This window comes from Gnatocerus cornutus, chromosome 6 (genome assembly GCF_029298725.1).
Source record: "Gnatocerus cornutus isolate USDA-ARS CGAHR chromosome 6, icGnaCorn1.1, whole genome shotgun sequence".
Lineage (NCBI taxonomy): Eukaryota > Metazoa > Arthropoda > Insecta > Coleoptera > Tenebrionidae > Gnatocerus > Gnatocerus cornutus.
Window position 1 is genome coordinate 13,273,022 of NC_142238.1, and position 15,604 is coordinate 13,288,625.

General features: G+C 34.0%; 1 protein-coding gene across 5 annotated transcripts in view; it reads left to right on the top strand.

Annotated features, from left to right (window-relative positions):
- The first annotated feature begins 5,756 nt into the window (after positions 1 to 5,756).
- The window catches only part of LOC148173121 (zwei Ig domain protein zig-8-like), a 101,019-nt gene continuing 91,171 nt past the window's right edge, over positions 5,757 to 15,604 (top strand). For 4 of the 5 annotated variants that reach the window (XM_088038399.1, XM_088038401.1, XM_088038397.1 and 1 more), the window contains exons 1-2: positions 5,757 to 6,058; positions 14,976 to 15,077. In XM_088038399.1, the coding sequence (XP_087894525.1) occupies positions 15,008 to 15,077 (70 nt within the window). In that variant the 5' untranslated portion in view covers positions 5,757 to 6,058; positions 14,976 to 15,007. The remainder of the gene's footprint in view (positions 6,059 to 14,975; positions 15,078 to 15,604) is intronic. The other variant, XM_088038398.1, reaches the window with a different exon arrangement.

Sequence of the window (15,604 nt, forward strand, 5' to 3'; positions counted from 1 at the left end):
TTACCAGGAGCAGAAAGAAAAAAAGCAATTTTTTACAAAATCTCATAATTAGTCCCGTAAATTGGGCAATTTTTGCGTTACAGAGTTGAAATTTTTAGGATATACTAGTTTTAAACCATCGATTAGATACACCGAATTTCCAAAATGTTTTCTCCACAGGATAAGAAAATTTTTATTCCATAATCAGAGAAAATGTGGCAATTTTTCACATATATCCTTCTATTTAATCTCGGAGATTCGCTATATTACGTCAACGTTTTGTTATCAGTGATCCCAAAATGCTCCAATTTTTTAATTTCAGCAGAAAAATCAACATTAAAGAAAATTATCCGCCATTTGCTTTTTTTAAATTCCAAAGTGTATTTTTGTAATGACTAACTTTAAATACACCTAATCTCCATATTTTGTTAAAAATATCAAACTTTGGAATTCATCTCACTAAGAGCCGCTGTAATAAGCCATTTGTTTCTATCAAAGTGTAGGCAATTATTTGATTCGATTCTGCAGCAAATGGGATTACCACAGAAATGTCTGGCATGTGAAGGATAGAAATTCGAAGCATCAAGAATTCTGCCTTTGACACAAAAAGAAAAGTTTGCACCTGTTGCAATTGGAGTAGACTTCAGATTTAGTTGCAACGCGATTAATTGTGTTAATTTCAGGAGATTTTAATTTATGCTGTGTAAAAGTTGCGTTAAACGTTTTATGATTTTTCGGCTTTAATGGTGAGCTGAATATAATTGGGCGCGGCTTGAATATAAGCACAAGAAGATGTGGATTTATTTTAAAACTAGCCATAAATTTTCATTATTTACTACTTTTGATCCGAACTAGTGTGTGAACTGTATATGCTTTGAATGTGAATTAGTAGTAACAGCAGTCGGCATTTTCTAATAACGTTGGGGGTAACCTTGTTCATTGTGCGGAGATACCGGAGAAATTGCTCGAAATTCTTCTAAGCTGAATACGAGATTTAATAAGGCGAGTGAATTTGGGAGAAACGAAAATATTATTTGGTAGGTAGCTTGCCGATAACTAACGATGTAAAAAACTTGACTAGACGACGAAAGGAAGTAAAAAAAGAATGGAAAACGGAAATTGGTTGCTACGTGTATGGCCAGTGATACGAGTCACTGGACGTTAGCTGCTATCTGCTCGGCTAAACTTTTTTAGACAAGTGTATTCGATAAAACCTACTTACGCCAGTTTGCGCAAGGAAAACCATTAGCACTAATCATTAAACATTTGATTTCTTTTCCGTGAATTTTACCCGACAAAAGCTAAGCAACGAGCGGAACCAATTCCAATAAAATTGAACTTTCAACAGCGGTATTCGGAGATTGAATAGACCGTTCATTGACAAGCGGGATGTTCCAACTCGGTGTACTTCATTTCACCGAAATAGTTTGGGTTTGATCCCAAGAAATAAACACATAAACAGATAAATCCTGACGACGGATAGACATAAATCGTCTCTAATCTGAGACATCAACATCAACATTAGGCCGAATGGAATCACCCGAAGAGGGCGATAGTCGCGTTTTCGCCACAATTTTCTAATATTATAAGCTTTTATATGACTTCGGCATATGCGATGTCGCAGACTGATTACATCAATGATCGATCGGCTCTTCAAATAAAACAGTTTCGGTCAAACTGAATATACATAGTGATCATTCAAAAATCCAAACTGTAATTTTCCGCGAATACAACCATTTGCAGATTTAGACAATACTTCAACAGAAGCAATTGAGATAAGGAAATAAAAAATACAACGACGTAGAAGAAAAATGTTACGCAAACTGTGCAACCAGTAGAGGGTGACAGGGTTGGGTAAAAAAAAACATTTTAGCAAGGATAAGGGTATGACTTTTTTCCGTCCCCCAAGGAATACATTTACAATCATTAGGACTTGTAGGAACACTAGAAATCTAATCTCAGGAAATTTATTTCCACCAAGCAAAATTAACATGTAGATTTTATCTCTTATCTATGTGCCATGACTTAATTTATCCCTTGTTTGACTTAAGGTGAAGGTTTTAAGAGAGAAATAAAAAACCTTTTTTCTTCTTCATTATGTATACTTTGAACGTGGATTTAGAGGAGTTCGATGCGACGATTGATGTATGACAATGAAATCCGGAGGAACAAATTTCACAAATGTGGCTAGTTTAATTTTAAGTAGCAATAAAAGCGTCAAAATTTCTAGAGATTTATGGTGTTTCTAAAGTCAGCCATTTGGGCCGGACCGAAATCCGCTTCGTAAGCGGAGACATTAAAATGCACCCTTATATTATACTCATATGAAAGGAAACAAGAGCTGTTTTATTTACTTTAGCTGCAGGCTCAAAACTATAATAATATATAAGAGCGAGTCTGGGGATTGCGGGATGATTCCAGACACCCTCACCTTCATAAATTCCCTAAGGGAACCGGAATAATGAAAATCCCGTATTTCATCTAACGGTAATAAAAAGAAAATTGCTCGATAATGGATGAGATTTAACACTGCAATATCAGAAACAAATGGTCACTACAGTGCAATCACACTCGTTGTAATTACCATAGCATCAAGCGTGTTGTACAAAACTGCTCTAACTCAAATGTAGATTATCATGGATTTTCTAATCCCCATAACAACAAACCACTGCATTGGATTATTACAAGTAAACTAATAATGCGATTTAGTTTTTAATATTTTTAGCAGACGAGGATTGGCAGTCTCTGCTATCAGATTATCTCCACATGATTTGATCGGGTTTCGTTCATCGGGTTTTTTCCAACTGGATTCATTTCGTCGGTGCATGAATATTTTAGTTTGGAATACATACGTGACGTAATTTGGTCTTGAAATCAGCGGTTTCCGTGCATTATTGATGAGAGACAAAGGCGATTTGCTTGCTAAGCTAGATTCCAATAAATAGCTAAGTTAGCTATTCACTGTTTAAACTTGAGTAATAAGTTAGATAAGCAGCGATCTGATAATTAACTCAACTGAAACCCTGAACTCCATTTAATTTGTTCTTCTCAAACACACATTTCACAATGTATTTACTATTGTTATAATTTTATTCGAAAATCGAATAAGATGATGGAGAAGCAGACGGTACTCATTAAATTTTAGTTAGAATTTGAAGAAATTTGAAATAATGAGACGCGCCTATTGACAAAGGTAGTGTTGATTTATTAACAGTTCTAAAAGGGTGGCACGAAACTACTCCTATTTGCACTCAATTAATTTCTCCTTTGTTGTACATTCACTACGTAATTTGATAGATGTGGAACCGGAACAACTATTCAGTTTAACACAATTATTTCAAAATTGTAAGATTAATTGCCAGGTTATATTTTAATTACGGCTTCTGAAAGCTAAGTTACATGTATTCCAAAATTTTGAGAGTCTGAAAAGCTGAGGACGAGATTTATTTACTACAACGATTTATTGACATTCTCTTAGAGAATATTTGTCTTCAGATATTTATATCTTGATGGATGAGTTAGCTTTTACTCAATAGACACGACAAAACTGTCACCACTAATAAAAAATAGTGTTGCTGTTTTTATCGAAATTTCATATATTTATTAGTAGCAGTGATTTGTGTGCCGAGTTTGCAGGAATTAGACAAAACTGTCACAAATCCAATAAAAAAAATCAATTGGAAAATTGTGCGACAAATGAGACAAAATGCATCACCATCGAAATTATGGATTCTTATTTGTGAGTTAAAAACTCTAATAAAAATGTCTACGATTCAATTATTATTCTCCATGCACTCATATGATATGATACATGTACTTTTCATATTTGCACTGCACAAATATAACAGCATTGTCTGCATATACCGATGCTGCATTTTAAATTCTCTAGGGACTTTGGCTTTCAGGCTGTTAATTAGTTAGATTCAAGTGTGTGATTTTTGATTTTTAAGTTTTCAGTTTTGATATTCGTAAATCATCCGTTCTTTAAATAATTTTAGTAACTAGATTTTAAAACTTGGAAATGCGAATATTTGAGAACCTGAAAAATTTTGAATTAAAAATTTGAAAAAAAAATTAAACGTTTTTAAAGGATTTAAAGCATGTAATCAAACGAATCCATACTAGAATTCAAAAGCTCGACAAGATCTAACTGAGTAAATAACGCTAACGCTAAGAAATTCGACGAAAAAGTATGTATTAGAAAAAGACATAAGAGATATACAATACAAAAAATTTACATTTAGAAACAAAATTGAAGAATCTGAAGCATCTGCAGAGTCTTTTAATACGTAGAACTCGAGGTATAGAACCTTTTGCTCCAATAGTTAAATTTGAAATTTAAAAAAAAAAGATTTTTGTCGTGGGGTAATTTGATTACTAGCCCCAAATTTAAGACTAAAAAAAGTTATACTTGTTTGGGTTTATTTTTAAATTTTCTTATGTATTTTGCGTTTTTTCGTATTTTTTCTTCTTTCATTTTGCAAATAAAAGTGTTGTCTTATTGTTCTGAAGAATAGAAGAAGAGATCTGAAGTCGTTAAAATAAAACTATTGCTAGCTCAAAATTTAAAATAAAAAAGTTACGCTTCCAATTTTTTGTTTCTTGCGTTTTTTCGTATATTTTTCTTTTCCATATTGCAAATAAAGGTGTTATTATTCTAAAGTTTTTAACAATTTATCCGAAATCGTGGAAACAATACCCAATACTACCTTCTATTTGAAATTTAAAAATTTATGGTTGTGTGGATTTGTTTTTTAAAATTTTTGTGTTTTTTACTTTTTGTTTTCTTTTTTTGCAATTTTATTTTTACTTAAAATTTTAAGTGTTCAGATTTTTTTGGCCAGAACCGTATAAAATGCGTATAATAAAGCTATTTTGTAATCGTAGCATTTAACACAATTTAATTTTAAATCACATTTTGCAGTTTAAAACTACATAATGCAGTTTAAGCAAAAATCCGATTATATTGTATTATATCAGTCTGCTAAAATAAACTATAAAATATAGACGGATGTAGATATTATTTATGTATTATCGTAAATTAATGTTTGGACACGTAGGTTCTTGGGTTTAGTTTAATGTCGACATTATTGTTGGATAATAAATGATTAACAAACAGTTTTATCAATAAATTGTTAGGCAAAGGTAAAATTGGAGCTTGATGTTTTTTTATTTTGTCTTAACAAAGCACAATTGTCTAAATAATTTATTTTTTTCTGTTGCGCTCTAAAATTCTGACAATTAAAACTCATGAATTGCTTTACTACAAAAGACGTGAACAGAATAGCAGCCTAAACTTGCCCATTTTATGATGAAAGTCTGAATTAGGTTGCGTTTCAATACAATGTCGCAAATTTGGAGCAATTAAGAGAATTAACGAGTAGAAGCACTTCAATTACTTCCAGATTTTCATAAGAACAATAGAAAATATCGAAATTCTCTAGACGCTACAAAGTTCGATTCCAACAATTTCGCTTGGAAGTCGATCCCATGTTTACCTTTCCACTAAATTTTATTACCAAGTGAAGCTTTGATCCTCTATCATCAACCTTGTTTCTCTTCTATTATATCGATTCTTGCTGAATCGGTCGACTTCATTCAACAGCGAGATCATGGCTCGCTTAAGACTTGTACTCAACATTCCCAAGCTTGTGTATCAGTGCATCGTCAAGATTGCATCCTCTGCGAAAGTTATCCTGTGTGTTGTCCTTAGTCCTTGCCCTGCGCTGCCGCAGGAGTGGGGGCTTGTCCCGGGCGCAGCCGTTTGTCCCACAGTCTGTAGCGCGCTCTCGCGGCTGATACTTCTTCTTGGAACAACTTTTGACGGATCGCGTGTACAACACCCGTGATTGATGACGATGGCCGCATGTTTTGTGACGACACTATACGTGTCCTTCACTAACTAGGTTATTATGTGAGATGTAACACTTGTATTGACACTTTCTTGGATTTTCTCCTTCTTTTAACCTTGACGGCGGTGCTCGTGAGTGTTCAACGCGACTTTTATAGTTACAATGTGCGGCTTTGTGGATATAGGAAACTTTAACACTCACATTGATACTTCTTAAGGAACTTTAAAGTAATTCTCTTACACTTTATGCATGTTTGTTGTTCACCCGGAGGAGCTGTCACAAAAAATAGTAACTTTTAGTTGATCGGTTCTGGAAAAAGAGCGATCAGTTCTGTCATCGCAAAAAAGCTTCCATATTGTTTTGCCCCTTAAAAAATGCTTATTTTATTCCTCCTAAAAAACTGTTATTCGATCCTTTCAAAAGTTTGCCAACTCCAACTTTTTAGATTTATTGCCGATATATTTGACTTTATGCTAAAAGTTGTTTATTTTCTTTAACCGGTCCAGAAGAGCACTGTTCTGAAAATTGTTCTTATCTTCGTTCATATCACTTCCGGTTTTATATGGAGATTGATGGATATCATCTCCTTAAGAATGAAATCAAACAACAAATTTTGATAGACGAGTATTTTAAAGCAGCCCAAATTTAAATTTTCCTTTCTTGCTGCCAAATCATAACTCTCTCCGTCAGTTATGTCATGTTTACTACAACATTAGAATGTTTTTAAATGGACTCCACCCCATTTGTCTTGCAGCTCCGAGCTTTAGAACTCTGATGGACATTCACTTATGAATCGAGCTTTGAATGATATCGGCCTTTAGAGGCTCCAACTTTTAATGAAGAAACTTGATGGTGAAATGAATAAATATTGAATAAGAGTAGTCGCGTCGTTTGAATTCAAAAAGCCCTGAAATATTAAAGCTGAGATCATTACGGCTCGCCATATTATGAAAATATTAGACAAAATGTGCTTTAATTTCCAAATATCAATATTTGTTGCAGAAACCACTCGGATTTTTCATATTAAAATATTTATGGCGCAACGTGCAGATAATGCAGTGAATTTTATTGTTGCGTGAAACTACCAATATGATTCAATGGAAAATATTTAAAACGTGTTTAAAATTTATTGAGCATATGCAACAGGCTCCGGACGTAAAATGTAATCTCTTGTAACCAACTGGTTTTAATTTATCAAAATATTTAAACACATTTAATTGAATAATAATAATTTATCGGTTTTGGTTGAAGCTTCATAAAGAGTGTAAATATAATCATCATGAATTTTAGATTTTGGTAAAATGTGTCCGGTTAAGAAACTAGTTTGTTAGAACACAGAGATTTAATTGTCAACAAATGGTGCATGCGCTCGGTAAAGTTTGGAACTTAGAATTTAACTCATGTGCTGCATACTTCACTATTTGCGTCATCGTTGAAACAAAAATATTCTGTGCTTGGAATGTTATCGTACTTGCATCTACAAGGTTACGTGAAACAACCTCAAATGTAAATCATCGCCTGAAGTTTTTGTGCAAATTTTAAAAATATTTCACTTCGCTCTGCTAATTTATTTATTAAAATGTCTCTCACTATAGTGGCGATAAATCAAAACCAAAAATTAAATTTGCTGACTCACATTATAATTTCCACAAGAACATGCAACCCCAGCATAAATTTATGCATCAATGATAAAAATTCTGTCAAATTCTCATTCATAATAACTTATTATTCTGCTTATCTGTTTTTTGTTATTTGCTCTTAAGTTGATTACAATGCTATATTTAAATTTTTCGTGACTGCTTTTGTTGTCAGGCGAGTTCAGTTGTTAAATGCTAATTGTGGAGACCTTTAATTTGCCATAATTACAACGAGATCTTAACAAAGTTAAGTAACTGGCAACGATATGCTAATTTACGCGTACGTAGGTTACACAGGTGTTAAGTAAACATAATTAAAACTTCAAGTTATAGTAAGTAGTTAACTGCATATCAAACAATGTTCAAAAATTGCAACCGTTTTTAAAAGCCCATGACTGGAAATAATTAATGTCGTTTACAAAGAAAGTAAGGTTAAACTCTAATTTATGTATTTATTCGAGATCTATCCCCCGCCACATTAGAATGTACCCATCTGAAACCCTATTAACTTGCAAATGTATATAAATTGATTTTCTGATTAACGTAAATTTCTATTTCCGTTTCTTTAATTGAGAATTTCCTCTTAACTCTAAGAAAGAAGTCTTACGTGATGGGTATTCGAAACTTGTTATTCACTTTATAGTTCATTCTGAATAATTAAATTTCCACGGAATGAAAAGCAACGCAAAATAAGATATCTCTGAAGTTGTGTCTGATCTAAATCCACAGAAATCTCAATTTTTGATTGGATTTCCTGAATATTGCGTGCAATGACTTAATCTATACACCCACGCATTCCTATATGAATCGATACCTTATGTAGAACATCAGATGAGGGAAAAAAATTAGGCTTTTACTGCTTCTAGGACACAAACAAGCAAGATAGGTCACGCTCTAACATATTTCAGTCTTATCTACACTTAACACTCTCTTCAAATGAGGCGTGATAATTAAAACGTGGGGAAGGTAAATTTTCGGACACAAGCACAGCCGCTTTTTTCGTCGAGTCAACTCTTGATGGAGATTGCCTGGAAATCTGTCAAAATGGTGGATGCGCCGGGTCAAAACTTGAATTTACTTAAAATAGTCGAACTACTGTGCAAACTTATCAAAACAGGGTATAATTACACAGAGAGGTAATCTTCTGGTGTTATTCTTCATTTAACTTTGATTTAACCCGTCTTAACTCCTGAACGAGATCTCTCTTATTTGTCACCGAAAGTAACACAAAGAAATAAAGGAGCAAGTCCGATGTAAATCGATTTTGACAGTCATCGATTTTTATTGTTATTCGTAAAGTTTGCGTTGAATTTCAATGAGTCTGCAGAAGCGTCTACTCTGAGAAACTTCCTCTATTATATACTTCACGGGTTATTGCACAATTACAGTATCTGAAATAAGAATATAATAAATATACTATCACCTAAATGGTTTTGGGGGATAATAAATAACACAGAGTGGAGAACTTTTAATGGCCTATTATTGGTGGTAACTTGTTTATTCAATCCGAGTAAATTCAATTAGAATTTGTTGCAAAGTTCGAGAAAGTTGAGATGATTATCCCCTTTCTACAATATTTCAGAGCATGCATCCGTTCGATAAAAGACGAGTCCTAAATCATAATTTAGCCGTGTGAGAAGATGCGGCCTGCAATTTCCTCGTGATAAAATATGTGTCAACTCTCTAAAATGAAATGTGAACTGTTGCCATTTATTTTGATAATGTCTATAAGTAAGTGGAACGTACGATGTCCGCTTTTGGGGTTTAAGATTGAAAAGTTACTCTCTGGTTTTCGTCGAGGGTTTTTTCAAATTAGCAACACGGAGAGATCTTTGCTATAAAATTGCCGATTCCGACAAATGTTTTACGGTCGGAAAAATCGTTAGATGAAAAATGTTACTACTAGACCAGCATTAGGGGTAGAGCACCAAATATTGGATGGTTGCCTAATATTGAATACCACCCTAACTCAGTCGTTGGCTGCGGTTTGACAAGATTTCAGGTCCTTGACTCCTCGCACGTGTCAGTTTTTCAATATGGCGAAAATAATAACACGAAACTGTTTTAGGCTAATTTAAATATTTTGTTTGCGCGAGTTAACTACGTTTATTTACTAACAAATTTGAGTTATTGTTTGAGTAAATCATATTTAATGTTTGTTTCATGTTTGTTTTATAGTAAAAATCAATAAAAACTAATAACCTGGCATATTGAATACCGAATTTTTCTCTCCGACACAAAGTATGCTAATCCCTAATATTGGATACTTTGGTGCCCTCAATATTTGATACCCAATATTAAGTAACCATGTAATTGAATGTTATACAAGGTGTTTGTAAATGTTTATAGCATTAAGGGTGGCTACGAAATGTCAAAGAAATTTGCCGCTTATTATAATTGTGGGTTAAGATATTTCAACTGACACTTGTAGTTAACCTCATTTATAGAGCAAAGTAAGTTTTGAGAAGAAAACTGTTCTATGTAGTTTGAAACCGGAAAATAAAAAATTTGAACAGAAAACCGTAACTGAAACTGTTATCCAATAATCGGAACCTTTTTTTCAGAGCATCAAATTGATGACAAAATACATATTTGCCAATAAAATAAAAATAGTGTATTTTTTTTTAATTTAAAAGTATAGATCGTAAAGTAAACATTTCAAACTCATCGGTTTCAATCATACATTAAAGTGGGCTAATAATGAATGATTTAATTTGTTTAGTATAGGCAACCAATTACAAACGTAATTCAATAAATTCAATAATGACCTGAAGACGCGGTTCTGAAGGCCCTGGATCTATACCAATTTTTTTTAATGAATTTTTCAATATTCGAACACCAGAAATGTTTTGTAACTAACTCTATGGTTAATGGGGGATTAATAATCTCGATATTAACGTCACTCACTACGTTCGCGCCGGTTAAAATTGCTCAATTATTCATTGCTTTCATTAACCAACTTGTTTGATCAATTTTAAAAAATCCAATATTCGGTGCTCTTTTCCCAATTTGTATGCACCTCAAAGTTATCTATTTGTCTATATACCACCAAAAATTAGGCTCTGTTTTTAAGACGTCAAATGTCCTGGCTCAGTGGTAACATTTTACATCCTACTAACAGTAAAAGAACTCCGGTAAAGTAAAAGGTCGTGCGGGAAGGGCTTATTATGTTATGCAAAGCAGAATTATTTGCATGTAATATATTAAGAGACTTCATTTTGCTCAAGGCTCGATATGATGTATAAGCTTTTTCCAATCTTTTAGGAGCGACCGTTTTTACAAAGAAAACGGGAAGAGTTTCAATTTGTCTAAATTTACTTCGTTCAAAGAAGGAAAATCAAGTTTTTTGCTTTATTGTATACACTTAGTTTTTGCTTGAGTTCAAGTGCTCACGGATATCTGAGTTATTTATCGACGTTCACACAATAAATCCGGACATTTTTATTGGCAGTAAATTCGTCCGGGACGTATGTCTTAATGCGTAAACAAAAAGACATTAGACATCGCGACAAAAACCTCCTGCAATTACGGTTTAGTTTCTAGCAATCCATTAAATTGAAAATGTATTGCTTGTCGCATAGTCGAAATTCCGAGGTGGCACACGTTATCACGCGTTATTAAATTACCAAATTACGCAAGCTCACCAGACACGAGCGCGCTACATAAATTATCTCACTGATGTGATAAAACTCGATAAAACTGAGAAAACATCGAACACTTTATTTCCTATGCTGTAAAACCAGAGAAATAAAGTGCCAGCTATTCAGAACTTCCGGACTCGTGTACGTTGTACTACCGGAAGTACAAATGATCTGGAAATGGAAACTAATCATGAATTACTGAAGTTATAAAGCGAATACTTTTTTCGTCTACCGGAACGCGAAAAACACGACTCGATGATGGGATTTATAAAAATATTTCCGACGATGCCGTCGAACCAACGTGTTATTATGGAAAGTGCAGAGGGAGATGGTTTTTTGTTATCAACGGAATAAGCGGATCGTGTTTTATCAACGTTTTTTTGGAAGATGGAGACAGTATTGTCGGAAATTACAAACTGTTACGGAGTTTTGAGGGGAATTTAAAGTGTCATTTGGGAAAATATATTTGCAAATCTGTTTTCCACGTTGGATTAGTTGTGTTTACAAAACAACGATAATGATGAGGAAGTGGCAAGAATTTCAAACAACTTCCGAAATGTAGAAATTAATTGTCGCTCACTGCTACAAATTTTCACAAATTGACGGCTGAGAAGTACGAATAACTTTTGTTACATTTCGAAAAATCAGAAACTTAAGCGCTTCACTATCTGAGCATCGATTCGGCGTTACGTAACAGGTACGATATTAAATTTCAATTTTTGTGTGATCCACATAAAACCCTGTGCACCCAACATGCATATAAAAGTACTTATAAAGTTTTACGACTTAAAAATACCCATACAAGAAAGGTTCCTTGTGCTTTTCCGCAGATTAAGTGCCGTAGATCCCTAGGCTTCTCTCCTCGTTATCTTTTATTTATTGCGACTTAATTTCTGTCGTGCTCTGCAATAAGAAATTTATGAACAGCGGAATTTGTGTTTTTTAATTTCGAAAATATGCAAAGTTATTATGTTGGCCTTGCGGAATTGAGGACGGCGTTGATGTAAATGAACGTACCAGACAAAACATTGATTAACTTTCTTGCCTTGCAAACCTAATTAAGTTTCTTTGCTAGTGAATTCTCCAGCAATCTTCTTCGAAATGCGTTTCATCTGTTTTTGGGGAAATTGTGTTTTCGAAACAAAACATCAAACAAGGACTTGTTACGTTCTAATTTAAAACACTACCACGAATAAACAAGACGGAATGGCTTTTAAACATTTTTTTGAAACTTCATGTTTACAAATCAGCGTATTGATTTACAATACGCGCATGCACTCACTGAAATTCAGGGGAATTTAAAACTGGTTTGTTTTAGCTATTGTGGCTTCTCACCAATTAGACCAAATACGGATGTGGCTCCGCTTTGTTTTGCCAGGGTGGATAAAAGACTATTGAACCCCAAAAACCAAATGTGCCAATCATATTTTGTCCACGCCAAATGAAAAGTTGCCTTTATGCAAACTCATAAACTTTATACTTCAATAAGTTCTATGAATATGCACAAAGCTAATACAGAAATTTTGCCGGTTGTATTTAGCGACATTCCTCTTGTTGATGGAATAAATTCAAAAGTTTCCATGCAGAGTTGTTTCATTTTACAAATAACTTGACGTGAACTTTATAGAGAAAAAGGGAAGCTGAAAACGTTACAGATTTATCGAATGCTGGAAATTGTTTCAACTGTTCTGAACTTAGGAAACACGAAATTCTCTAATTTGATGAAACTTTTGGAATTGAAATCACAGTGAAATCACGTCGATTATTTCGTTGTTTCAAAATTTTCGCTTCGCAATGTGTGCTTTCAATAGCAAAAAAATTGATTTCTCTCAGCTGGATCAAACGCTAAATAAACACGTTTGTTTTCGAACTTGATTCATAAAGGTCTATTACGAGATCGTAGTTTTATTTTCTCTTCAACTTGAAATGCACTGCTTTTAATTTTATTGGTTGGAAAATAGGGTCAATAAAAGCTTTAAGATGTAGTTGACCTGAAGAATCCGGAAGAGCACGATGCAAAGGAATTTTTGTTATTTTGCATAATTTGAGGCAAATTTGTGCTTGAAAATTGTTGCTTTACCAAGTTTTCCTTTTTCTCCAATGTTAGCTTTAGGTATTTACAAAATGTGCTGATCTATGATGCGAAAACAAAGTGTTTAAATTAAATGCGTCGAAAGAATAAACCAAATATTATATTTACCACTAAATATCCTAACAACATCGGTTTTATAACCACTACTAGTTTATCAGCGCTCCGCTGAACTAAAAGCATGAAATAAAATTAATCAAATCATAATGAACTAACATTTGTAATGTTGAGAGTCACTGATAGCATTATACGATTTAGTTTTCAATTGAACGATCGGATTTGGTGGTTATTTCTACATATGTTCATTCTGCTTTTAAAGTTAGTTTTTCCGGCGCATCGACCATTTTTGGCTTAATTAATATTTCTGATCTGGAGTGTCGTTTTCCGCATACGACCTTTATCTAATCTACTTTTGGCAACAACTCCGGAATTGCTGCTGAATACTTTACACGTAAATTCTGAGAAAAACACGAATCCAGGTGATTCCAGTCCAAGATTGTTTATTCAATTTTCAGTAAGCTCTGCCATTTCAGACAAGACGTGTGGGCTGCACAACTAATATATGAGCAAATGGCTATCGATTAGGTGTGTGAATAAGGTGTAGACATTGCAGTAAGTCAGGGATTGGGCTATTCCATATTTTATTACCTCTGCAAATCGCCGGAGAGATCGAATTCCATTTTGGCAGTATTTATGAAATATTCAGATATTATTTATTTTTTTCCGAGTGGCATTCATTTTTAAAGAGATACGTGATGTGATATGGAATTACGTGTTCTCTGGTAGCGTTGAAACTACAGGTGTATTAATTAAACCGTACAATGAAACTGTGTGAAGATCGCTCAGTGATACTCAAATGAATAAATTGGTTTAATTTAATTAAAGTCATTTACTTTTAATTATGAGTTTTAGTTGGGGATTGTGAATTTGATTGTCACATTCTAGTGTGAATAAAACGCATTATACGTGTCGGTTTAATGGTGTTTTTGTTATTTTTATGCCTTCGTATAAATACCACCAAAATTCCGATAGCGTATTAGTGAAATGGGCAGTTGCCCAAATGAAATTTCGCGTCATTTTTAACGAACTTTGTTAAATTTAGCTCGGCTGATGCTCATTTGGGCGTGTTGTCGACAAGAGGCATAATCCTTTCTAAGAAAGTTGGAAAACAAGCAATATGTGGGTAATTCGTGCGTCGGCGAATATTCTGCATGCGGTTTTGTTCCAGTTCAACGACATAATTGTGTAACATTTATATTTGCGAGCTGTGGTTTCCCTTAATTCATACGAATTGCAAGTTATAATGGCTCTAGTTAGTCATGTATATGATACAGAATATCTCAGCCCAGCTTTCATGGCATAGCATAATGCCCAACGGCGGAAATGTATGTGGATGGAGTATTTATCACGGCATTTCTAAAAAACTTGCTGGGTTTAAAATATACAGCACGGTTTGTACACATGAGGGGATTATTTAACTGGAATTTTTATTGCCCATTTAACTTTAACACGAAATGTGTACTTTTTAAAGCCGTGATGGCAAACAAGAAAATGCTAATGAGAAGACCCACTTTATGTCAGCAATCGTAAAAGATAAAAATTGCTTTTATGTACCAGGTGCTATTATATTCAAACGCTGAACCAAAATTATCTTCTTTAATGAAAAATACACGCTGAAGGCGGCGGGATTTATTCTTCCACCACAAAAGTACTTATCCAAGAATGAATCTTAATGGTTGCTGCTTCTTACTTCTATTTCTTTTCATTTTTTTTTCAGCAGATCCCAACGAGATCAAGGAACTTTGCAACATGCACAGCAGGAGCGGCTCTTGGGAGGCTCCGGTTTTACTCCTGCTCTCGTCCTTCTTCAGTGTCTACGGTAAGTTCACGCCATTTCGTCTATCAACAAAAGTAGCTCTATTGTCAAACGAGACAATCAATTTGCTTGCTAAATTTAATTAAATATTTGCGTTTAACTGTTTGAATAAACACTGATTGGGTTGATCATGAATAAAGAAAACGCCCTTGTTCTTTGAAATTAATATTTGCACTCCGGATTCAATAAATCCAGGGCTTTATTCCAGAAAGGCCAGTGCCACTAATTTGTTCTTTAATGCGATTTATTTCTATAAAATTTTCAGACCTAATCAGGGTCAAGGGTCAGAGATTCCAAACCGGGTTGACCTGTATTGGAAATCAGTCTCTTAGAAAATTGGTGGATGCGCCACTAATTTGATACCAAAACTGCTGGATATTACCCAAACTATTTGTTTGTTTAAACTTTTACTTCCAATATCCGCGTGTAAAGTGCTATTTGCGGTGTTCAAAATGACATCAACTGAAAAGCTCTCTTATCAAAGTTGCGGGGCTCTCGGTAAGTCAGGTATCGCTTGTGGTATTGAAACT